The 27,440-nt window shown below is 38.1% G+C and overlaps 1 protein-coding gene across 1 annotated transcript; it reads right to left on the reverse strand.

Moving 5' to 3' along the window:
- Positions 1-256: 256 nt before the first annotated feature.
- Positions 257-26,744, reverse strand: PPP1R3A (protein phosphatase 1 regulatory subunit 3A). Its single transcript, XM_074901556.1, has 4 exons — positions 25,951-26,744; positions 5,328-5,386; positions 5,081-5,217; positions 257-2,879 (listed from the first exon to the last, which is right to left on the reverse strand). The coding sequence occupies exons 1-4, from the start codon at positions 26,742-26,744 to the stop codon at positions 327-329; spliced, it is 3,543 nt and encodes a 1,180-aa protein (XP_074757657.1). The 3' UTR covers positions 257-326.
- Between the last annotated feature and the right edge of the window lie 696 nt (positions 26,745-27,440).

Here is a 27,440-nt window from a genome sequence, read left to right on the forward strand (position 1 = left end):
ATGCAAGAAAATGGTGGGTTTTTTAAGTACTAAAGAGATATGAAGCATTGCTTCTTTGTATCCTGAGAAGGAGCAACAGCTGTACTTCATTTTAACTTGATGTGCTTCAGAACTCATATTCATATAGGTATTTAATGATCCAAACATAATGGTCCTATATAGTATAATTACTTGTATGAAGGCTCAACTTCATATGTAATCTTTTAAAAAAGATGCTTCAGTGGAAAATTTGCTTTGGTTCTAACAATGAAAAAGCTCCTTAACAGTGAAGATGCTTTGGAGGGGTTGGACTATGGATCTTGAGCACAGTTGACAATCAAACAGTGTTATTCCTTCTTGACAGACTCCTCGTTTCTTCCTCCTTCACAATATAGCCAATATAAAGAGAATAGATAGAGTGCAAGACAAACCATCAAATCGTAGTGGTAGAGTGTTGCAGCAAATAGAAGAAAGATGAAGAAATACAAGATTTTGCAAGCAATATGTTTTAAACCTGGAGATTCATTAGGTAACTTATGTGCTTCACTCTTCTGGTTAGAAATACCTGTAGAATCAGAAGTGTGTTGGCTTTCCTTTTGTGAGTCATCAAGCCACTTTAGTGTTTTCCCCTCAGTTATTAAATGGTCAGATTGAGAGCCTGTCCCTCCAGCTTCTTCAGTAGGCTTACTAATTAAAACCTCTGGCCTCAGTGACTTCTCTTGTTTGAACTCTGCTTGATGGAAACATTGATCTATATTCCTTCCTCTTCCTTCTCTAGAAATTGCTATGTCTGAAGTGGAAGGTACTTCTTTTTTTTCAGCTTCAGGAGAGAGGTTTTTATTAAAACATGTCATTTCATTTGGTAGGTTTAAATCATACCCTGACTCAGCAGCAACCTTGTCAATGACTTTGAATTCAAAGTGTCTATACAGATGCTCCATATTTCCTGCCACAGTGGACCCTTCAGAAGATGCCACTGAAGAGCTTTTGTAATGGTAACTGGGCACAGCATTTGTACCAGAAGGTGGCATTTTTGTTTCAGCTTTAGCATGTAAATAGGAAAGCGTACCAACACAGCTTTCTTCCCTATAGAGCTCTTCTGCTTCCTCACTGTATAGATGCTTCTGGGTGCTCAGGGAGGGACATTTAGATACTTCTGAATATAAACCCTGCTGCAAATCCTCTTTCTTTCCTGTAGCAGAAGCCTTCAGTGCTTCTCCTACAGGTAGAATATTGCCGATGTCTGGTTGTGCTTTGTCACATTTTTCCCTTCTATTGCATACAGACATCGTTTCTCCTTGCAGTGTTTCATGTACGCATGCATTATAAATACCTAAAACTGATTCCTTTTCAAATTCAGTGTCATATAATACACCCACTGTGTTGAGTTGACAAAGAGCATAATGTGAACCATCATTTCTCCCTTCATGTGTATCAAACGCTGTTTCCTTTTCCTCTGTGGGCCTGTCACTTACTGCAGTCTCTTGAGGTAGCTTAGCAATTACTGCTTTTTCACTGGCAGACATTTTTTCTGAAGCACTTTCTGATGTTGTTTTAATTATATAAGCTGTACCTGCTTTTGCTTCCTCTGCAATACCCTGCCCGGAGACAGAAGACTTTTCACAACTCTCTGCCTCCTGGCAAATAAACAACTCCTTTGTGGAAGATGTACTCCAAGGCCCTATGTTCCCCCTCGCTCCCCACCGAACCTCGCTACCTGTTTCCTGCCACCTCTGCTCCATGGGGTTTGCTTCATTTTCCTTTCCTATCAGTCTTCCTTTATTTGTGTTGTCTGACTTTCCTCTGTCTTTTAACCTTGTGAATACTCTGTGTTCCCGAGTGTCTTCAGCTCTCCTTTCATCCCCCAGAGAGGATGCCGGGGGATCTGCCTGTGCAGGCCTGGGTGACTGTTTGTTGTCTTCAGCTGACAGAGGCGTTGTGTTCAATGCTTTGGTGGCGTGTTTTCTATGTGACTTCAAAGGCTTGGGTGCTTCCTCCTCACCGATTAGTGCTAAGTCGGCTACTTCGATGACTTTCTTCTCCTTCCCTGCATCAGTGTTATAGTTCTTTCCTGACATTTCACCAACTCCATTTTTTTGCCTATATTGGCTTTTTGTGGAATCTATTGAGACATCAGCATGTGCAAAAGTGTCGGCATATAAATCTCCTCTTAAATGTACCTGAACTTTGCTTTCAATCATCTTGATTTTTCCTTCATTTTTGTCAGCATCTGACAACAATGAATCCAGAGTTTGGTGAGACATTTGTGGTGCCTGGTGCTCTGGAGCTGGATTAGCATTGCCATCCAGTGTCCCTGCTATGCATGCGCTTAATTGCATGGATTCATCATGCTCTGGAGAAATGGATTCTGGTCTCACCTCACAGGCCCCTTTAGAGGTATCAGCAGTATCCTCACTGATGAATAACCTCTCCATCATCTTAGTTCCCAAGATGCTATCTGTTTCACCTTCTGAAATATCTGTGTGGATCTCTCCTTGTCGGCTTGAGACAGTAGCTGTGATATCGATAGCCTCATTCTGCTTTGTCCCAGGAAAATATTTTCCCAACAAAAGGCTTTCACTTGTATGTTCCAAAGTATGTTCCAAAGACCTCTCACTGCTGTTTACTGAGCCAGCAGTGACTTCCTTCCCTGATGGCTGATTATTATAATCTCTTAGGGAATACTTAACTTTATCTTTTAATTTTCCTTTTATCTCTTGAGAAGTGTTTTCACATGAGGAACTCATAGGCACAGGGTGCAAGTCACTGCTTCCTTCTATACAGGTTAGCTTTTTCTCCAATCTTTCAGTTTCACTTGTAAAATTAACTGGTTCTGTTTTGTATAAATTCCTTTCATCTCTGGAAGAGGTATCTCTAGCTCCTGTGAAGTGCTGATTTAGCTGAAACAATAGGATAGAAAAGAATGATCAAAAAGCAATTTGCAAAAATATGCCAAATGAAGGAAGAAGAATTTTTTAATGAAAAGTTTTGTTTTCAGAAACAAAGCTTCTATGGAAACATGTTCCAAACCATTTGCAAAATTTGCATTGTATGTATTTTTAAACATAGGTAATGAGCTTTATGGTGATGCTGAAAAAAGCAGGAAATAAAACAGCATTCAGAACCCTCTCTCTTTATTCATGAGTTCAGTAAGCCGCTAGTGCATTTTACACAAATTAAATCTGAAGAGAATATTCCCTTAAAGGGAGGCTAATTCATTCTCTATACATCCAGTTCTAGGTTTGAAGAGAGGAAGGCGTGAGGCAAGGGAGGAGGATTGGTGTTTAAATGAGGACACTGATACAGTACATCAAAGCCTGGTAATGTACGGTATTGTCCAGTAAAACAAAGACACATTTCACACTGACAAATACTGTAAGGATTATCTGTGCTTCATTTCTCTCAGGGACCATTTTACAGGCTTCAAACCAGCCTGGTTTTAGACAATCTGGTAAGACATGAGTTGGAAATTAGATTAGCGAAGTAAAAGGCCAGAAACTAATCACTCTCCCTCCTAGCTCCCAAATATCATATCGTATTATTCAGCTATACCTGCTTGTCATTGCACTCTCTTCTCACTTTAGCATAGTCACACTGATAGCACTAGCTGATCAATTAGAGGCTAGGTTCTTGGGCACCCCTTTATGCATTTGCACTTGCTGTAGATACAACCATTACAGTTTCTCTTATTAATATGTTTTCTGCAAAGCCTCTGCAAACTATTAATAGTAAAACGTCACTCAAAGAAAAGTGAGGGAGCTAATGTCTCTGCAAATTCTGTTTTAATGACCCTCTGCCAACCAGTGCTCAAGTGTATTTGAGTTCTTCGGTGATGCCAACTGTCAGGATTTAACAGTGAGATGCCTGTGTTTTTTTCCCCTCCTCATAACTGACATTTGCATGATCTCAATAATTATATGCAAATCTTACGATTTCCCCTTCTTCTCACATAAGGCTCATGTTACTTGTCAACTGCACAGCTGTCTTGTGAGCCAATGCCTGTGCATTTCAAAGATTTGGTTGTATTTCCATCTATTATAAGCCTTCATTGTTTAATTCATTAAAGAGCGCATAGTGCAAATTAACATCTAAATTATAGCTCCCTCTTCATTTATTGTATGGACAATCCTGGCAATTGATAAACAAACGGTTAAATTTGATCCTGCTGTTTGTAACAGGGTGAACTGAGAACAACAAGGGATTTTAAAGGTCCTCCTTTTTATGTTTCACCAAAAAAAAAGAAGATGTTGACTTTCAGGCAGTGAAAGGTCCAACAATAGGCAACAATTTTCAACTTTTTTTAAGTAAAAGACAAGAAAAATTTATATTCAAATAAGGGGAACTTATTCTTTCTCTATCAATAAGAAAAAAAAAAATGGTTTTCATCTTCCTCTCCTGTCTGATTCAGCATTCACATTTTCACAGGTGAAGCTATTATAATCTATGATTATGAATCTATGCACCCAAATGATATGAGCTGAGAACAGACACTGAGAATAATAGATTGCTGTACGTGTCTCATTTATTGCCATTTTTTCTTTCATACTGAAAAATGCAAGCCAAACCACACATACATGCACACACACAAATCCAAATAGATTGAATGTTTACTGAGTGTAAAATTTATTATTAAAAATACTGATGAAGAAAAATCTGCTAATATAAATATATATTTGTTTTGCTCATGTAGCATGTTACATACTTATCGTTTGAAAAACCCCAAAAGCAAACAGTGCCATAAATACAATTTTACCGAATACAGAGCATTTATTTAAGAATATTTCCATCTTAGAGACTAGGAGGGGAGATTTTTTAAATGCTACTATTCTAATTCATTCAAACTGTCATTTAGAGCCTCTGGTAAAGAAGTAAAAGGGATAAGTCATTAATTTAAGACCAGAAAAAGTTGATGCACTATACTGAAATCAAAGCACCTTCTATTGTTGAATCAGTTAGAGATTCAATGAAAGTACAGACCAAGGCTTTACATTTGTAAATTAGTACATCAGTCAGCTCTGTTAAAAGGGGGCATTTCACCAGCTTTGAAGCATAAATGGATTCAAATCATTTAATACTGTAGATATAATAGTATAACACTTACCAGCAACTCTAATTCTTTTTCATCATCTTCATGATCACTTGGGTTGTATTCTGCATTTTTATCTTTTATATTTTCATTAACTGGTTTGGTGTCTTTGTCTTCGGCTTGTGAATAAACAATCTCTGGGATGTTTGTGTCTGAAGAGTTAACAAAAACATACTTGAATAATTTCCATGAGGTTGTTTGTTACATTATTTTTTAATTAACATGTGCAGTAAGGAAGAACTAATTAAACTTGATGTTGTACCTGAAGTCCTTGAATTATTCCATGTGTCATCATCAGATGTTGCCAATATTTCTTCTTTGCTGTTAAACAAAAAGAAACTTCCTGTGTTATTCTGAAAAATATAGTTCTAATACATTTTAGACTCAGATATAAAGACTGTAAGTTAATTACACAAAATTTTGAACAATGTTTGAAATTCTGTAAAAAACAGCTTTACAAAATGTAGCTTTTTTTGAATGACCTGATATTAAGTCTCAGCCAAAGAAAGAATCGGCTTAGAAAATGAAAATGTGTTGACCTTCAGATTAAATTGCAAAGCTGATTGGTTTTCCCAGGCCTTTTCTGAGAAAGCAGCACAAAGGTGATTAGATGGGTCAGTGACAGAAAAGCGTAACTTTGGGGTCAGACAAGGGTCTGGAAGGATATATGTGTTCAGGAGACCAGGCCTCTCTCTTGTTCATATTTTTCAAATATTTCTATGTATACAGAGATCACTGGAAAAAGACATCTTTGTTACCTGAAATAAATCAAAAGATTCTCCCTGCATGTATACAGTATAAATCCTGTTGCTAAGCTATGCCTGGCTGGCAGGAACAAATCCTGCTTCCCTGCAGCCAGTGCAATTTTTGCTGTTGCTTTGCTGGCTGTGAAAACAAAGGCCAGGTCCAACATGACAAACACCTACAGAGAGATGCTCAGTGCCTACAGACCTCATCAATACCAATGCAAAGTGATAGCAGTTTGAATTGCATGCTTATAGGAATGTAACCTTTAGTGGAAACGGGAAAAAAAAATATAAAAAGAATGTCACTTATGTAAAATGTAAATTATTATACCACTCCTAATGACTTCTCTATGAGGAGCAATTTTTTTTTCTGTAGGTCTTAATTTATGCATTTTTCAACCAGTCGTCCACCTCTGTTACAGAAAATTACTTTCTAATTTTCAAATATTAATCTTTTCCCCTTCTATTTTCTCCTAGCGTCTTTCATTTGAATTGATGTAACATTAACTCTGCCACCTAAATGCTTAATTCAGAAGGAGGATGCTAAATTTATACGCTGTTAAAAGAACCTAGACATTGTCTGTCACCAACTTTTTAAAATCCAGCCTTTATAGGGACTGCCAGACTAAAGAAGACAGAAGATCCTGCCAGTCTAGCATCTAATCTCTGATGCTGGCCACCATCAGATACTTCAGGGGAAGATATAAAGTTTTTGTAGGAAAATACTTGGAGTGATTTGCACTACTCTATTAAATTTCTTGTTGGCTTTTTGTTGTTAGAAGCTGTCCTTGAAGCACAAGATTCAATGCTCTCTCAACAGCTCTTTTTCACCATTAATTGCAATAATGCTGAATATTCTTGCTATCCATCTGAATGTCATGTCACTCTTGAATTCAGGTCCATGCTTAGCCTCTGAACGTTTCTCACTTCCCTACTCACACTGAGTTGTACTTTCCCCTGCCATCAGTTGCTATAATCTGCAGTTCATCATGAAAAGGCTGGCAGAGCCTTTATTTTCAGTAGTCTGTGGTGCTTTTAAGGTAAATCATTACTGCTTATTATTTATACATCATTATGCTTTTTTATTTTACTGTTCAAATGCTTGTCCTAGGGTTACATCTTGTTCCCAACTTTCTTCTGCCCTTTTGCATCTTTTTCACCTACCTTCTTCCATGAGACTAGACACTGTGTAGGTTGGGGCTTTACTGTGAGACAAATGCATTAGAGCATTTAGGTTCTAATAGGGTGTCTGCAAAAGCCCTGAATTAGGAGCCAAGACAGGTATAACACTGAACGGAGTCAGTCAACCCAAAATAACGACCCCAAAACCACATGGGCACAGCAGGAAACCCTCTACTGCTATCCAGTGGGGGGAAAAAAAGAGTGTCTCAAAGCTTTTCTTTGAATCTAACTGGCTACCTGCAGCTTTCAGCCATGTGGATGCAAGTCTCAGGAAGCAGGAATAGCATCCTTTGATGCTAGAAGGGGCCTCATCTTAAAGGAATGGAGTTTGACACAGTTTTTTTTCTGTCAAGAAGCATTCCCAGAAGAAGGGGAGATGTTAATGCCCATATCTAACATAACAGCCAATTGGCAGCCAGAGCTGGCATCCAAGATGCAGTGGCACTTTCAGCTTATATCACACCCTGATGAGATGAAAAACCACACTGCACACACATCCAAAAAGTACCCGAATTATCAGGATGCAGACTGTTTTAGGAGAAACCGAAGGGCAGATTTCCCTACTGCTCTTGAAGTTGGATGTAAAAACAGGACTCTCACTCTTTAGCTTACTCTACATTCCTTGGAGAAAAGAGAAACTGGATTCTGTGTCTTGTTCCTTGTGTTCCACATCCAGCGATTATTTTTGGTTTGGATTACCAACTTTTCAGTGTAAAATACAGACATAGTTTTTGAAAAAGGATGCAAAGAAGGAGCACCTATTTCTTCAACCTTTAAATGAGCAAGTATAAAACTACTTCAAGATGGATGCTTATGGGCATGTGCCAGAATGGGGTCTACCTTATCTAGCTTTAGTTTTCTAAGCACCTGGTCTCAGGCAGTCACATACATCACCCCTATCATCAGCAATGAGAGATTAACAATTCCGAAGGGAGATTCTTTCCCTCTGTCATGGACACCATGAGTGAGATGGAGTGACATATCCTTCAAAGGAGCTTCTTTGCCTCTGGAAGAGACTGACCGTAACGGGAACCTACAGTGACTACCTTAGGCTGGAACCATACGTTTTAGATAACTGAAATTAGCTGAATGAATCTCATCTTGTAACTCTAAATTCAAACTGGAACATAGCTACTGAGTTTTAGTGGCTGGAGCTGTAACACACAGTGTATGACTTGAGCACCTCAGTTTTACTTTTGTTGTGATGAGAGTTGAATTTGTCCTTAATTCTTGTTCTGGCAGCATCTGGAGCCCTAGTCCACAAGTTTCTTTTCACAACTGCAACACAGGTAATAAATAGTGATGATAATACAGCCTCACAGCCTGGATCCACACTGCAGGGCTTGTAACATAACTTCTTGCATGTTGCACTGAATTTTATAAAGATTGATGGTTTATAGCCCATTATTTGTGCACACCTGTCCTGCAAATAGCCGAGCGCAGGGAAAGTCAGCGTAACAGCTGTTTTCGTAATTTTACTTCTACATCAGAAATATCTGTCATCATATAATATTCTAGTGGGAAATCTAAAATTAACCTAAATTGAGGATATTGATACTGCGGTATTTGAGGATCATGAGGACCATAAACAAATAGTCATTTAACAGCACTAGTTTAACGTAAGTGATACAAAGATGCTGAGACTACAGGTGCATACAACTACAGAACAATTTCAAACTTACATATACACCCTAAAGACTGAGACACTTTCCAAAAGCCAATAAAAATTACCCCCTTCATCAAACAGTGTCAATTAGAGGGTGTTTGTCTAGTTGGTAAGGTTTCTGACTCAAAGTTTTTTCTCCATATTTCTCTGAAAAGTTCCTAGCTCACTATCAGAATTCCATGACCAGATTTTTTAATTATAATATTAATTAAGCTTTTGTTTTGTAAATCAGTTATCTCACTGTTGTGCTGGGAGGTCTAAATGTGTCTACTTTGTGTAGTGAGAGACAAAAAATTTTTAAAAATGTTTACTTCTAAGTAAATGATCCAGGCATTCTGACAACGAGAGCTAGAAAAATCAATTATATCAGCCATTGCAGTTTCTATCCAGCATAAGTAGCTGTATACCTGCAGAAGCCCAGTTGTTTTTTCTTGTTCAGCTGCATGGGACACATCTTCATAAAATGCATCATGAATTTAGGAATTTCTATGAGCTTAAAAAAACCCACCTTATGCTTATATGATTCATTCTTGATGGAATTATCATTCACTTGGACTGAGTGATAAAAAGAAAGCAGGAATGAAAACAGGTCATCACGGTACTTTTGCACTTAGAAAGAACAAATGGGAAGTTCAGAGACTAGTTAGTAGGACTGAGAGGACTGAAAATTTGATGGACATTATGCAAAAGTGTTCAGAAGTCCAAAATTTATGTGGAACTGGCATCCCAAAAAGAAAAAAAAATTTTAAACGTGAACCCTAAAGATGTGGAGTAGATAGACAATGTGATGAGAAAAACAAATTAATTACCCAATAAACAATATTCCTTTGACTGCAGAAAGGGCAGGGATAAAGTAAGACATGTCAAGATTTTTTTTTTAATTAAATAGGGATTTTTTCTAGAAGTGAGGTTTGATAAATATTTCAGATAATCTATGTATAACCTCACAGTCAGAAGACTTCTAAACTTTTCTACCACAGTGCTAGGAGTGGGGCAGAATCTTATAGGAACAGAGATCTTACAGGGCATAACTGTTAGGAACAGAGATTTAGAAAATCATATTATTTCATGCAGTCTGGGAGCAGAACTTGGTGTTTAAATATGCTCTAATTAAGAGGAGCAGATAATCTCCAACCCAAAATAGAGACTGAGCAGAGGAAATCACACATTGGTTTAAAATCTTTGTTATTCAAATCTATCAAATTGGAACTGATACTACTGTAACAGTATCAGAAGAGTAGGAAAAGTACTAGCTATATCTAGGAAAAAGAAGAGTAGTGTCAGGGCAACCAAGGCCCAGGTGACTTCAAAAAGTTTTCACAACAGATTTAGAACAAAACTTAAATGAAAGAATAAATACAGACAAATGGAAAATGGCATAAAAACGCCAGAATCACTTCATACTATTTGTCTTTGATAAGATTACTATATTTCCCTTGTCTAAAAATCAGTTATCTAATCTATCTGGACTTCATTAAAGCATTTGTTGTGCAGCCACCTGGGAAATTTATTAATTAAATTGGAGAAGAGGGAGATGAGTACAAGAGCTGGGTGGTGGGAGAGGGGCTTGGTGCCGAGTGGGGCCCCACGAGCTGGGCTGCACGGAGCTGACAGACATCACAGAGGAATTGGAAAGGACCGGTTGTGTAATCAGACTTACTCAGTCATGTTATTAAAGACCAAGGCACAAAAAGTCAAAGTTAAATTAAATCCGCAGCAGATAGGAAGTTGGGAGACACCACCAAAGCAGAGGAGGATTGAAAGAAATGGGTGGCCTGGAGGATCAGAATAATAGATAAGGGATGAAATTCAAAATTATGAAGTGCCAGGTTATACATTTAGGGACTAAAAAGAGTTTCTGCCACAAAATGAGGGCTCAGAAATTGGAAGAAACAGGTGAACAAGAAAAATCTGAGTTTGTTTTTGGCAGAAAACATTTCCAAGGCATTGATGTGAGATGGCCATGGCAATAAGGCAAACAGTTCTCCAGTAATGTGGCAGAGAAGGTATTCCCAGTAATGAAAGATTTCCAAGAAATATTCATGTCATGGCACCAGGAACTAGTAAGAACTAGTCTGGAACATTTTTATATTATGTTCAAGAAAGATTAATTCAAACTAGAACAGGTGCAGAAGAGGACTACACAAAGACTGGCAGGATGAAAAATCTATATTAACCAAGGAGATAAATGATTTCTATTCTCAGCCTAGCAAAATAGTCTGAGAGGAGAAATAAATGCCCTCTATTAATAGCAGAGGGGTAAATACTGAGAGGACAGAAAAGATACTAAGCAGCAAGACTCTGCTAATATATTAATAGAATGAGTTCACAAAAACATTTATTGTGGAAACTTAAAAGAAGATCTGTAAACGTTGGAAAACTATATCCTGTCATTTTTCTGTGCAAGTACCAGGTGCAAGAAACTGAAAAGGTCTTGGTGAGGAAAAATGGATATATTTTTGTGAACGGGATTATGTAACACATTTACCAAGGGATAAGACTTCATGGTCCCATAGTACCAGTCCGGCCAGACCTACTTCAGATGTTCCTATGCAGCTATATGCCCTGAGAGTTACGCTTTCAGGAGCACACATTTCACTGTGGAACAGCAGGTTCTTTGGTCTTGTCTTAAATAGGTTTGGGACTATAGCCAGGAGCAACTAATCTCTTCATAATGGGTGAGATTGTTATAGCTTGTTGTGGTTTTAATTCACACACCAATATTTGGCAGAAGTTGTGTCAGTATGTTTGTACAACCTGCAGCACTGTTCACTTTGTTCTGTATTATATCCACTTATGTTAGATCTTAATACCTAAATCACAAGATATTTATTATACAAAATGTAGGAAAACACTAAAATTGTTGGAATGCAGAGTATAGAAAGATGGAAATGTACCTATAAAACTCTTGAAATTAATGCAACCTGAACAATTTTATATTATCTCATGTTTAACAGAAAATGTGGGAATATATTGTTTAGTGTGAAATTTAAAGAGGTATGGGAACATTAAAGTATTTAAAGAATATATATCTCAAATATTTAGCAAAAACATTTAAGAGGGAAAGAAGTTTCCAATACAAATTTATTTAAAAAAACAGATATGCTTAGGCTCTCACAGAATTTTTCAAGCTTCTGGTTTTTACTTCAAGGTGGATTCAAAATCAAAATGATCCTCTTCTACCCCGAAGTTGAGGTGAAGCCAAAATGTCCTCATGAAAAGAGCTGGCAAGATGATTGAAATTGCTAACCAAACACTAATTCTATTTTAATTTCAGGTCAGGTTTCTAAACCTAAGAGGAGCCTAATAGAGCAGCAACCTTCAATACAACTAGTGCTTTTGGATCTAGTGCCAAAAATAGCCAGCCTTGCTGAAGAATGATGCTACTGGGATGTAAACAACATACAAGATCCTTGAAAAGAAGTAGTTAAATATGTCAGCAATGTTTTACTGAGAAGCAGAAGAGCAAAAAGTAAATTAGTGCACGTAAATGCTCAGATTTGAAAAGTCACTGGAGCCAACTGGAAATCCTGCACAGAACTGTAACCCCACTGAGCTGGGGAGAGGAGGGGCACATTGGGAGGGAAGGGCTGGTGGTTTTCTTCGGTTATTTTTGTATCATTAGCAGCAGATGTCATATCTAAAGGAAGAAGAGGAGGAAATAGCTATATTTATTTAAGAAAACCCAAGCAATAACAAAATTATTTTAAAGATTTTGCATGCACACTGGAAGCAGAAATCCTGTAAAATGTTTGGAGGAGTTGGGTTAAAAGAATATTGATGAGAAACTAAATAAAGGATTTTCCACATGTAATTCTGAACTTCAATAGTATCATATGCAGCGTTATTCAAAACCCATGAACATACAACAAAAATAAATTTCTAAGGAAGAAGGAATTTTGGAAAGCAGTAGGAAAGACTACTGTATAAAGTTCTAATCAGAATTTTAAAGTTCTATTAAAGACACAGTAGAGTAAGAATTCAACATGTTTTTTTACTAAATTAATCTTCCCTGAACAGTTGGCTTACTGGAAAATTACATTAAAAATATTGCTCTATTTATACTGGTCTTAAAATACCAGTGGGACAGGGGAGAAAATATTAGCAAAACCAATTCATGGAGAGAAGAACATGTAAGAAGGGGAAAAAAAGTTGGTACTACTAAAAAAACAAACAAACAACCAAACCAAAACCAAATAAAACATAAGCTTGATTCTGGTCTCGTTATCATGGTGAGACTACCACTGAAGATATATCCCACCCACCCTCTGGGCTCTAGATCCAAATCAGGTCCTAGCCTCTCTCTCTTTGTCTGATGACTCATGAAAGAGGTTTGGAAGCCACCAATGATCCTGGTGTGTGGATCTCCAATGTGCAGACTTTGACTTCTCTTGTGATAGGGTCTCTGTAGTTAATTCTATTCCATCTCCCTCACTGAATATATGAACTAAATATTTTACAGGTAATATAAACTCATTCTTTGCCTCCATAAGGTTCAGTCCAAAACGCACTATAGGGACAAGTCTCCTATTGATTTACATTGATGCCTGGGTTATCAACTGTTGAAGTCATAGTCTTATAATACAACCACTCCACAACTTCTTATCACACATGGTTCCAGCACCCTGTAAATATTAGACTCAAGCTCTGGTACTGGCAGAGAATTCACAGCCTTGCTCAAGAAGGGGAGGTACAACCTTGGCTTGAAGCCACCTTTGTGCTTCTTCGGGCCTTGCCTCACTGTGCCTCAGCACAAGCCCAAGTCCATAAGGTGGTGTGGAGATGACAAGGAAGCTGAGGATTACCTGCCTTTGCACCAACATGAGAGGGCATATACCGTCTTTCTCCTCTGGAGAATTTCTAACATGGGAGACTGTGCCTGCTGGAGGTGTATCATACAGCCTCCTCACCAAGCAATGCTTGACCTCTTATTTCTGGGCATTTGAAAACTGACAGGCTACAAAATGTCTGCAGCAGAACCACACCCAGTGGGACGTCTTTATGTGCAACCATCTATGTGTTGTGGAGAGAAGCCATTAAGTAAGTGCTCAGTTTCCCAGGACCAGACGAATACCACTCAGAGAGGCTCCAGTGCCCAGCAGTGCCTGACAGTCAGGCTGGTGGGCAGTAGGATCTGGCCTCATCCAGAAGTCTATCTGCAGGTTGTACCTAGCCAGGCTTTGAGCTCCCTGTGGCTAAAGAAGAGAAGGAGCTTTGATAAAAATAAGGATCAAAATAATTGTTATTGCAGGAATTGGTGCTTATTTCTGATTTGTTTACTTGCACATTTTATCTAAATGAAGGCAGAGTATTATTTTTATGAAAGTTATGCTCTTATGTGGAATTGACACTAATGAATGCGAGGCCCTTTCCCCCTCTTGTTTGTACCATCAAATTAATTAGCTCTACTGTGACATGAGTATTTTTCTCAAGCAGTTCAAGGCTTGAACATTTTCCTTTCTTTTTCTAAAGGGCATCTTCCGTGCCCTTTATCTACCATAAGAATCATGCATCACTTGTATTTTTCACAACTAATGCTGTTTATTATAAAAACTGATTGTGATGTGAAGATTGTTATACTGTGTGGCAAATTGCCCAAACAATTACTGTAAATGCATGAGCCATAAACTGTACTGCCAAGGACACTGGTAGGTTAGCTCCTATAAAAGAAACAATTAGAGTCTGAGGTGAAAATAATAGAGATGAGATGACAGTTATTGAAAAGGCAGAACATCCAGTTTAATGTTGTAAATATAGGTTTGTGGATTACACTGATGGTTTTAAAGTGTTCATGGCTTATTGAATGGAATAGAATATTACATACTTTAGAATGGGGCCATAATTATTCCTTTTTAATTGTGATGTCTGATGCATTTGTGAGCAGTTGTTGAGAACATCCTCACATTATACTGATTCTGGTTCTAAATTATCATCCTGCTCCAAGGGTTTGGGTTTATTTTATTATTTTACTTTTTTAGCATTTTGTTGTTCAGGGTCTGTTCTGAACAAAGTATTTTCTCTTGAGGAACTTAGAGTGCTTAGAGGGTTACAGCAATAATTATTTCAGTTTCAGCCTACACACTTCACTGCTTTAAATCATCATTAGAAGTTTCATCCCTCAGCAACTCCTGCTGAGACAGTCTTAAACTCCTAGAAACCATTAGATAAGAATAGCTTATCTTTATAACAATTTGTATATAAAGATATTGATAAGAATTTGCTAGAAATTAAGGGAATACATTTTTTCCTTAGGAATCATCTAAATACAGAAAAAGGTTTTTTATGATTGCTAAAGAATTTCAATCATTCAAACCAATTTGCAGCATATGAAAATCAGGGTGCATAAAAAAGACATGCACCCGTCAAGAAGACACGTTGCAATAGACTATGGTAGATAATGAAGAAAATATAAGAAAAATGACATTACTGCATGAGAAGATTAAATGGTCCTCTGCTTTTTTAAGATAGGACATAGGATTAAAACTCAGTGAAATAAAATTCAGATATTAGACCATAAGGAGAGCACTAAACAACTGGACACAATTATAACTGGCCAAGAAGACAGAGGTGCTGGGCATGTAAAATCAGAACTGGGGCAAGTCTTTCCAGGGTTTGTGAGGAGGCGACAAAGTAAGCAGCAGAGCAAAGGCAGCAACCAGCAAAAGGCAGCCTGTGTCAACACTGAAGCATGTGAGAGCTCTGAAGTAACAAATCCATTAGTGGGGCTGGAGGGGGGGGCGGGAGGGGGGGAGCAGTGAAGTGGCTTTGAAAGAAAGTTGCAAGGAAACTAAGTACTCAGCTGTACCACCTTTCAGGGAAATGCTCTAAGTCGTTCTCAGGCTTTTACATACTGTTAAGAGAAGCTGATCTTAATGCTAGGTAGGGACATCACAGCTGTGTTGGAAACTGATGATACCGGGCTTAAGTTCTGGGAGGTGTTGAGGAGCAGAGCTTGCGAAGTGGCTGGACTGTGGGCCCAGGCAGCTGGCTCTGTCCTTAGGCTGAAATAACTGCCTCCTACAAAAACTTGCAATAGAGTCCTGGGAACGAGACCTTAGGTCCAGCAGAAACCAACAGCTGCACAAATCACAGACAGACCAAGAATGTAAAGAGCTCTCTGTGCTGACAACAAAGCAGAGGGTGACTGAAGCTCAGCAAGCACTGTTCCTCAGTTCTAGGCTCCTAACACACACACACACACCTGAATTTCTACTTGTCAGGTGGCTTTACCTGTAAATATGGCCCATTCCTACCTAAGAGTATTTCTGCTTCAAATAATCCCTTCTGTGAAGATGTTATATGTGCCTAAAAAATGATGTTGTTATTACATGTCATGTGTGGCAGTATGCCTTCTGTTTATATGCTTCATTTTTTCAGGAGGTATTTAAAAATTAAAAGCGCAATAGAAAAAATAATTTCATTTAAATCATGCAGAAAACAATAATTTAAATTACATTGTTAGATTCCAGACTGATTGAGACCACACAGGAAAAGGTTCAGAAATTAAAGCAAAAACTGCAAAGAAAATCAACAGCCATGAATTTATAGCTGTGTGAACATCAAGTAGAAGTTACTGAATAATATTTTAAAATACTACGTCATTACAAGTGATCCTGTTAGAATGAAGGTGTAGGTAATATCAGAGCCCTTATTACAAATCTAGGCAAGATTGATTTTCTTATATGACCTTCAACTACCAGCAGTGCTCAAGAAGGCTCAATCTGGTTCTTAGTAAATAGGTGTCACCAAGCAAACAGGACTGACACTAATTAGCTCCCTTGTTGATAGTCAGGACACAGAGGATAGAGGCAAGGAGGCGGAGTGACCTGCTCGTCATTAGAGTGGTAGGTGAGGATATTTGCACGCTGGCATGGCAATGGAGGCTTGCACTGCAGCTGCCATTTTGAAAGTATGCTGTGAATAGAAGACTGCATTATCAGAAAAATCAGTCTACAACCTTCACATGCATTCTGCATGAAAATAGAGGCACAGAGAACCTCAAATGTCTGAAATCTGAGAAAGAAAATGTTATTCTGTGGCATTTCCCCACCTTGAGGAAAAACCCTTAGTTTTGGCCTTCTCACCTAAGAAAAGAGGCCGACACCAGAAGAGGAGAAAAGGTGGGCCTGCAAAAGGACAATAAAGCACTGCCAGTAGCTTCTAATCAAGGAGAAATTGGAAAGGAAGTTTGGAAAAGTGAAGTGCAAAAGATGCTCAGAATAAGCAGTATATAGTCTGATGATTAATAGTATCGAGGGGGACAACTGATCAAGAGAGCAGCTGTAAGGGAATTTAACTGTTTTTTCTGAAAAGATAATTCCCAGTAGGGTTCAGGCAATGTTTGTAATAAACCTATTTTTATTAAGATTATTGGATTGGTGCTATCCAGGGGATTATATTTTCCAATTACTAATATTTTCATTTTTCAGTCTTAGTTTATGATTGAAGCAGGGACATAGGTGGCACAGAACAAAATGCATTGGCCTGGTTTGGGATGAGAATAATCATAGCCTCAAAGCAAACAGAGTCCCAAGAAATTAGTCTTTATTTTCTAGCTCATTAAAAAAGACCTTGAGTTTTAAAGGGAAAACATTCGTACAATTTTTTTTAAAAATATACATGTATATCTGTCCATTTGAAGATTTTAGTGGCATACAGTCTGAACCAGGAGCCTAACACCAATTTGGTGCTAGGCTCAAACCTTTAATATAGCCTTGTGTATCCCCAAATATCATGACTACAGGTATGAAGACTGCAGAAAAAGCCCATGCATAGTAAGTCAGTTATACCTCAAATTAAGCTACAGCCACTATGTACTGGAAGTTTGCAACTTTTTTCAGATCCTTTTATAGCTCTGTCAGGATTGTTGCACCTTATTGCAATATCCACATAACAATGTTGAAAATAAATCCGTTCAGAAGTCTTGTTACGCCGCTGTTATATACACAGATTGCTCAGAAAATTGCATAAATTCTTCAACAGAATGGGCTAACTACTTAAGAAACAGAGAACTTCTTTAGGAAATATTCCCCTGAACAGGATTAGAACATTTATTGACAGCTCCTTTGTGAATTAGTAATACAAACCTTACTATTGGGGTGCTTATCTTCAGAGCCAAGCTGTTGAAAAAGAGGAAAAGGTAAGTCAGGGCTAGTCTTGGCCTAAGGTCAGAGGATATGCTTCTTAGGTTGCTATTTAGTCTGGAAGGGGCATGATCAAGTATCAAAATGGTGTTGTAGAAAGGAGTTGGGGGTAGAGTCCGTCTGTTCTTCTCTTGTTTCTTTCTCCCACTGTTTTAAAAGATGGAAGGAGAGAAAAGCAAGTACCATCAACAGGTCTTGCACTCTCTCAAGTTCTGTCTATTTTGGATACATCTAAGAGGAAAAAGACCTTAGCCTATGTGGCACCTGGTTTTTCCCTGGATCTCACATGGCAAAAATAGAGAAGGAGCAGTCCCCTACTGGCATGTCAGAAGAGAGTAATTTCCTAGAGGCTGACTGCAGTATGCTGAGGCACGTATGCAAGAAGGTGACAGATGCCTTAGAGAGACTGTAGATAGATAGATGACAGTCAGGTGAGACTAAGATACAGATACCACCCCTGGGAAGGAGAACAGAATGGGTGACCACAAAAAGCCTTAGCCAGTCGTTCCTGAGAGAGGACAACTATGATCTAAATCTTGGAAAGCAATTGTAAATTCAGTAAGTATATCAAGAGGATAAGATTCCCAGGTGTTATCACGACAAAAAGAGACTTTATAACCTTTTCTTTTTTCACATGCTGTTTTACTTCTACACAGCAAGAAGGCAGCTGTGTGATAGGTATCAACATTTCTATCCAGAAAACCTGGAATATAATCTAGGAGACACTGGTGCAGGTTTACTAGGCTAGCTGGGGAGAGAGAAAGACTGACAAAGTCCCCAACCCTCTATCACAACATGAAGTGATCCAGGCTTGATCATCTTATGCTTATCATCCATCAGCCGTAAACTTCCTTGCAGAGACAATAATTATGCATCAAAATAAAATGAAAATACAAATCCACTTGGTGCACCTAAGTGCAAAGTAAGAACAACCTGCCTATTTCACATTCAGTTGTGTAGCTCAGTGCTCTTCAATGCTCTTTAGGACTATTAGTAACCAACACTAATAAATCTTTGGGTTTAGTGTCAGTTTATCAGCTGGTTCCACAGATCAGCGGGAGAGTAGAGAGACAGTCAGTAAACCAGCCCCCCACTATGTTTTGGCATATCAACTAATATTTTCTTGTGTGTCACTGAAGGCCTAGGGATCAAATAACCACTTCTAACTTGCTTCCACTTGTTTAAAAGGTCTTATCTCTTCCTTTGCCCTAAGGCAGGGACTCCATTTAACTTGCAAAGTATTTGTTTGGACCATTTTTTCTACCTTTCTTAACTGAGAAGATAATCCACATTTTATCTTACAAATACAATGGTTGATTGGTTCTCTGGACTTACACTGTAGCTGAATCAATTGGTTCAATTTCAGAGCTGCTGTGCTTTGGCTGGATCATGGCTTAAAGTTCATAATCAGAATAAACAGCTCAAATGACACTGGTAGTGAATGCATTGATTAAATATGACTCCAGTGCTCTCAGTTAGTGTTTCACTGACTTCAAACATCTTTTCAAGACTAACACTTAGCCAAGTCAAGGTGAATGTAATAGAACATTTTTTTTTCCAACTGAACATTTATGAACTGCAATACCTGAAGAGTAGACTGGAGACAGAGTATTGAAATTATCATTACCAGCCTGGTTCAATTTGCAAAACAGATATCTCCCTAAACAAAAGAGTCACTGAATAATGAAATAAGGGAGTTAATTTAGCAATGTATTTCTATTTGTCTGAAGGTCCTTAATCAGTGATCTGAAAGAGCGTAGAAATAAGCTCTGGTCCTGTAAATATTAGCATTCAAAGATAGTTTTACACATGCAGGGTTCTATAAAGTTCAGTGAGACTCCTGATGTTATTAATTACTTATGGCGCAGTTGCTGTATTAAAGAGCTCCAAGAGTCAGTTGCAATAGTGTTACAATATTGGCATATTTAAATAAGCTGATGAAATTGTAGCAACTGCAAAAAAACCTTACAAGTGTAAAGCCAAGCAATGCATGTATAATTACAAGTACTTATCATATAGTTGAGAAATGGTAGATTACAAAGCATCAGGTTTATATGGTTTTATGCAAACAAGTGAAAAAGTTTTATAGCAGTCAGTATTTCCCATACATTAGAGCACCATTTTCTGCTCTGTAACATTGGTAAGAGCAGTTTCTAAGGCAGATTATGGAAGTGAATGAGAAACCACTGATAAGATCTGGAGTAAATACTACACTAAGATTGCTGGTAAAGCAATGTGCTATTTGAGTTTGTTGTTACTTAAAAGTTTAGAAGCTTCTTTTAATATTTCCAGTGCGACAAATGGATGCACATGAGCAGCATAGTTCGCAATCACCAAAAGCAAAAATGAGACAATTTTCAGTCTTCAAGTATTCTCCAATTAGGACACCACAAGTATGGCTAGCAGGTGTCTATTTGTTCTGCGCATGCCATTCTCATCCATAACATCGACATAACTGTTTCTTTGGCATTTCTGTGATAGCATTCAAAGCCTTATGCCATTATCTTAGATACCTATCTTTACAGTTCTTAATATATTCCATAGTTCAAACAGTAAGTATGCCTGGATTTTGAAATACTACGATTAGACAGAAAAAAAAGACCACTGAGCATAGTTCCTGGCCAAGTAGAATTGTTTCCTGTAGAACATTTTTCAAGTGGTTTACCTTAGCTTATTTTAAATTACTTTGGAGAGCAAGGTTGCAGCAATTTCCTTAAAAGAAAACTGTAGAGTCATTATTAAGAAGCATTCCTAATACTTGGCCTCAGTTCCACAGCTTGCTTTTAACCCACTTTTCTGAAGAATATATTTTAGATCACCTTAAATAATTATCCCATGTCCCCAGTAATCACGGTCTTCAAGTACCTGGAGAAGTCTTATTTTGGTGCCAGTGCTACCTACTTCTACAACTGGCAAAGACTGGCGCTGACCAGGAGGCAGGAGAAGGGCTGGGAATACTAGGTCAGACTGAACAGGAGAGGAGTGCTGCTTTTAGCTGGCTCCCTGTGAATGGATAACTTCTCTAGCAGCTGCTCTCCTGGTAAAAACAGTGACCGCAGTCACTTCCTAATAATAGTAATAAACTTTAGTCAAATCCCATATCTGTATGCTGATCAAGGTGTAACTTGTGACTTGAGATGCCAGAAACAACCTTGAGATTAAATAGCAGTACAAAAAGAAGTGTGTTTTAACATCTTCTCTGGTCTCCTTTTCCCTTTCCGATTATGATGTGCAATAATCAAAAGAACAAGGATTAAAAGGGAACATAATTTAAATGCCATATTTTAAATAGACCAGCTGGGAATAATACAGTTGTTCCTCACAGCAAAGCACATGCGAATCTATTTCCAAATATCTTCCTCAAAAGCTTTGATTTTTTTAGTCACATCATGGGTTTGTGGGAAAGGCCAAGAGGAGCTGATGCAGAACTGCATTTCTCGGGGCAACCTAGGCACTAGTCTGCCATCTGCCCAGGGAAGACTGACTGAGCACAGTGCAGTCCTGACAGGCTGGACCTTCAGTAATATACTTCCTTTGTCTTCCATCAGAAAGGAGATGAGACAGCAGCTGAAGATGGGAGAGTACTCATGAACAGAAATTTTCTCACTGGCAATTGTTTTAAGACCATTCAGTACTTCTGCTGCTGAAATTGGCACTGGCAGCCCACAGACCCAGGATTTTTAATGTCTTCCTTCTCATGGCGTGTTGTAAATAGGGCAGCTCTTGTATGAGACATTGTCCTATTTTGTGTTCTTTTTAAAGTGGCATCACAGAGGAAAGTGAATTGATGCACTACCATTCAAAGAGAAATACAATCTGTCATTATGAAAAAAAGCACAGGAGCAACAGCAAGCAGTTCAGTGATACACTTGTGGGCTCAGATTGCTAAGAGGGAGGATAGCTCTAACAGTTATGATAAAAATACTATAGCCTTCCCCTTCCTTGTCAGAGGACAGGAGTCCAAATACACATTTTACTCTTTTGTAAAATTCTCATGCTTATCAGCTATTTTCCTTGTGCTCTTGTTCCTGCTGCTCTCTTGACAGATGACAAACCAGGACCAAGCACAGGAATGGGGCGCAGGCTCACCAGTGAAGGGGGAAATGGTTTGCAGGTCAATATCACTGCACTGTGCAGCATGATCTACAGAAGTTTGCCTCATGCAACATATAACTAATCCCGTCTGATCAGACCAATGCAAGAGCCTGGAATCTACAACAAAATTATGTATATGGTCCAAACCTAAGGACGAGGAGAAGTTTGTGTTTAGACTCACTATCCATGTTCCAAAAGCATGAGAGTCAAATAAAAAAAGAGTGGAACTGACACAATTAATTTACCTTTTTCTGAGTGTTTAGATAGATGTATATCTATGATAGAAATCCGGGCTGTTTACTGACAGAAGCTCTCTCTTTTCCAGTGAAAACTTTAAAATTTTAGGAGTAATTTTTTCCCCAGAGTATGTTTACAAGTATGCGTGAGTTAAATGCACACTTTCAGATAGACTAAAACATAAATTAAGTCAAATGTTATTTTTTCAAACTATATTTTGTGCCTATGAATCCTTTCAAGACACAAATATTTTTAAAAATTATATTGGAAATAAATTTATCTTAGAAAAATAATTAGAAGCAAATATTATATGAAACTTTATGAGAAGAGTATTTATTCATGCCTGAACATAGAAGCAAAAGCAAATGAAACATGGAATGAATAGGCAGGATTTTAAATCATGTGGTTCTGAATATCCAAAGCTAGACAGTTTTCATCATGAATTATTCCATGCAGTTTTGCTTTTCACTATCATTTTTTTAAGGTGCAAATTTTGAGGGTTAAATCAATTTTTATTTTATTTCTCAATAACGGTGTCAGAAGCCACACCATTGCCCTCATTCACACAACTTTGTCCTGGCTCATATTCTTAAGAGTAACGTGATACAGTCATACAGCGTTTCCTCAGTAACTTCCTCTGAAAGTGCATATTATTCCTTTCACTTAACTAATGCAACTAATCCTCACTAATGACATTTAATGAGCCACACAAGTATGCCCTAGAGTGGATCAGACTCTCTGCTTAAAAAACATAATTCTTTAACAGTATTATTTTTTAACTGAAGAGGTAAATTGCGTGTTTTAAGAGAACGTATAAATATCTCAGAGAGAAGATGAAAAAAAAATTGTTAACAGGTTTCTAAACTTGAAATAGGGGCCTAAATAAGTGTCATGTAAAATATCCTTCTATTCAGATTGCTATAAAGAAACCTTTCATTTAAGATGTTCAGCTCATGGGCATGGATAGCAATATTCCTTACCTGCGTATTTATTGTGTGAACCATAGGTAAAAACCATTATTACTTCTATTTATATCTGTTTGCATTGCTACAGCTCCTAAGACAAGCTAGTTACAGTCCAAGACCCCCACTTTGCTAGATGTTCTATAAAAATCCAGCACAGCATATATAAATGCTGCAGAGTTTATCATCTGAGCATAAAATGAGATGAGAGAGAGATGGGATGGTGGAGGAGAGATGGGAAACAGGCAGCACTGTTCAATATGATATGAAGGAGTCATAGCACATCAGCAGCCTTACTTTGCCAGTTTTGGGGGGTTTGTTTTTCTTGTCCTTTTTTCTAGGCATCAAAGCAAAGGAGTTTTAATGAAGGTCTGAAGGAGAATAATGAGGTACTTTTGCAGATGTCTTCAGGGTGTTCCTCCTCACTCAAAGGGGCAACATGTACAAAGACACTTTGAAAAACAAGTCAGCAATGGAGGTTGGCATCTTAGTTCTTTTGAAATGAAAGGCCCTGATACTGACCTCATTTACACTGGTGAAAGCTGTAACTGCTGTGAAGTCAATGAAGTCCCTGTGGCATAAAATTGGTCCTGGGTTACAGTCTGCCAGAACTGTCTTTCAGAAGCCTTGGCGACCACTGAAACCATATTCCAGAAATACTTTCAGCTCATTTTTGTATTTACTGTAAGGTCTCTACATCCTTCTGTCACTAAAGGGGACCTCAAAAGGGTACATTAATTAACAAAATGTGTAACAGATCTTAATGTAAACAAGAATCTGACCACTCTGGTTTTACTATTGCAAATATACATGTGTGTATGTGTATATATAAGCATATATGCACATATATGTATATACACATATATATGCATACACACAAACACACGTCTATACATATATACATTCCTCTGCAGCCTTATATGGAGAGAGACATCTTTACACTTTGACCAGAGAGAAGGTAATTTTATGTCAAGGAGTAGATGTTAGCTCCTTTCCCATTTTTTAAAATACCTCTCTGTCTGACTCATATATAATACCTTTAGCATATACATTTAAAAGAGGAACCCGCAGAGGAAATGCTTCTACAACTTGTGCTAGCACTAGGCATATCACAGGAGACTTCAGGGAATTAAACTCTCAGAAGTCATTCAAACTTAGATGCGCAATTCTATCTAAATTTTCAGGTCAGTCCTGAAAGCACCTGGAAGCCCAGGGCTCACTAAATTAAGACTCAGATCTCCGTGTCCATCATCTGCTCCATGTGAGCTACCTGAACTCAGGCTGAAGTCACACTGCGTGCATATGCCTGTGGTATTTGATATCTTGGCTCTTCTGCAGGGAATCTCAGGCTATCTGATTTACCCAGAATGGGTCATGTGACACTTCCTGAAGGACAGAAACGACGTACAGAACCAGGAACAAACGTCAGGATCTGACCACACAGCAAGTAAAGGCATTGTTCCCTCTGCTCTGGTGTACAGGGATGTTCCCCCACAGAAGCATCATTGTGGTGTCCCCAGAGCTGGCCCAGAGGATACTTACCAGGAGAGCTATGAATTGGGCCTTGGCTTAATCCCGGGGCTGCTCTTACGCCATGGTGTCGATGCAGGCACTAAGCCATACTGCGCAGCTCTCCCCACAGGGCTGAGATGTAAGTAGAGCTGGTAGAGGGTGGGTCTCAGCACATGGAGTCTGGGTTTTGGGAAGGGAGGTTCTGCACAGGGGAAGCCCTGGCTGTCTCCCTTCTCCTTAAGCTCTCACCACTCCTACAGTTTTGTTCTCCCCTCCCCTCCAGTTCAGTCTAGTGGAAGAGCACCAGGGAAATCAAACAGCACTGCCTTACTTGGGAAGACTATAGGAACTAAAAACTTAAGGTGAATTCAGTTCTGGGATCTAAGTATTGCAAAAGATGCTGCAGGTAAAATATAGATTTGATTCTGGAGAACTCCAACTGTTTTATAACAAATTTGGTGAACAAACAGATGAGAATTATATTTTCACAGGCAACATTGTTTTTGCTCACAGAAAGAAGTTAAAAACAGAGTAGGAAGTCAAAAGTTACTATTCCTGAGTGTCTTCTTTTACATGGGGTTAAGTTATAAGTCAACCACTGCCTCCTTACAACATAGTACTTGCCTAAATGTGCGTAATATATATAAATTCTATATATCTTTCTTCTTTAACATATTACCAATTCTGCCTTATAAATCATTATTCATTTCACCATTTGTGAAACAGAAACGTTAACCAGTGGCAGGAAAAAGGAATTATTACCCTAATATACAACTTGCAGAATTGCCCAACCACTTGCAGAAAACTTTGTACTGACTATTCTAATTGCAGTAGGATCTTTCTCTGAGTTATCAGCTTCCTGAACCACCAGTGTCATTTTGGTTTTAATAATTGTATGCAGAGAATGAACCATTAAATAAATCATGTGAAAACCCAAGATTTGTTTTGATTTTAAATTTTTATCAATTTACGAATGAAGTGGATGCAAACAGTTTTAACTCTACAGCTACCTCAGTCTGCAGCAAAGCTCTCACTGATGTCAGTTCAATTTATATCCTACAGAGATCAAAATTGGTACACAGCCCATCATTTACAGACCCTCACACTACTTTTCAAATGAGTGGCATGCATACCACATATTAAAACTATGATCATGACCAATCTGTCTGCAGAAAACTATTGATACGTGCAAGAGCTTTACTGAAAACAAGTCTTGGTCTAATTTATCATTAAAAAAAATAATAGAAGAAAACAGCATGGGCAATATTAGCTCCAGCAAGCACACTTAGTTAGAATTAGCCAGCTATATTGCAAATTACAGAAAGTTAAGGTGCAACCTCACCTGTTTTGTGTTGTCTTTAAGCAGCCTTTAAGATATCTATCAGTAACCTCTTTGTGTGGTTTATTATCCACCTTGGGCACAGTTTCTTTTTTGTGACAAATCAGTGTGTAATTTTTGTCCTCGTTGTTTGCCCAGAAGGTACCAACTGATGTCTCGTAGCGTATACAGAACTCCACCTTAGCTCCATCTCGCTGGTAAGGAGGCACCAAAGATAACTTAAAGCAGAATTGATCAGTTTCACTGCCACAAGAATTAGGCATGAACTCTGCAAGGATATCATAATAACTGAGCCAGTTATTCAGTGTCATTCGAACATACACCATTTTTTCAAAGGATACGTTGAGGACTCGTATAATGCCGTTCATACAGGTAATCCCAGGCAGGAACACAATTGACTCCAACAATACTTTCTGCTCTCGCACTTTTTGCAAAAGTTCTTCTTGTGAAGCAGGTAATGTAAACATTTGAGAAAAGAAATATTCCTCCTGAGGGAAAACTTCATCTTCTATGTCATCATTTTGTCCTGTATTTGGAACTTCCCAGGTATCAAACTCTTTAACAGACACAAGATCAAACCCAAATGCATCAGCAAATGAAACTTTTCTTGAAATGGTGGTGGGGGTATATGCCTCTTCTTCCTCTGAAGAAGCAGAATTCCGCCTTCGGGGAAGTGGAGAGAAACGAAGCTTAATGTCAGGTTTAACATCTTCGTCCTCTGAAGAGAAATCATTTACAGTGGGGACTTCTAATAAGTTAGCCCTGCTAACACGACTAGGTCCTTCAAAAGACTCCATTGGGCTCTCTGATATAAACTGAAAGAGAACTATACACTAGTAGCAGCTGATATTTGAGACACTGTGATTTAAAACAAGGATTAATGTTACCGTTGACATTGCAAAAGGGAGTCAGGCCTATTAATAGATGCTGTGGTGTGTGAGCTATGTTGGTCTGTTCTCCATCTGGCAGTATTAGGTGTTATAATTTCAACAATACATTTCAAATACTGCATTCCCTATTTTTATGTGGCTCTATGTGCTAAGAAGAAAAATAGTATTTAAAAACTAACTTTTTTTCATTGTTAAACTGCACAAATGAAGCTATTATAGATTATCAATTTATGTTGCACAACAAATTCATTACATTGCAGAAATGAGGAGCTACTCATCTCTGTTTAGGATGTGCACTTCATCAGGTAAATAGTTTCTATATTGTAAAATATCCTTGCATATATTTTCAAGGCCATTTTTTTACAATGTTTTCAGATATAAAAGTGCAAGGTCACATTCTGCCCTGGCTTTATACCATGCTAACTCAGAGGGCCAGATGCTAGGACTATGCCAGCTTTTTCTAGGTAAGGATTAGCCATCACAACTTAAATGAATCAGGAATGCTATAAAACATTGGAGTACACTGAAGATGAACTTGTAATGCACCATTGTAAATATGACTGAATTCACCACTAATTAGATTATGAAATCATCTAGTGATAG

Source organism: Athene noctua, chromosome 3 (assembly GCF_965140245.1).
Source record: "Athene noctua chromosome 3, bAthNoc1.hap1.1, whole genome shotgun sequence".
Taxonomy (NCBI): domain Eukaryota; kingdom Metazoa; phylum Chordata; class Aves; order Strigiformes; family Strigidae; genus Athene; species Athene noctua.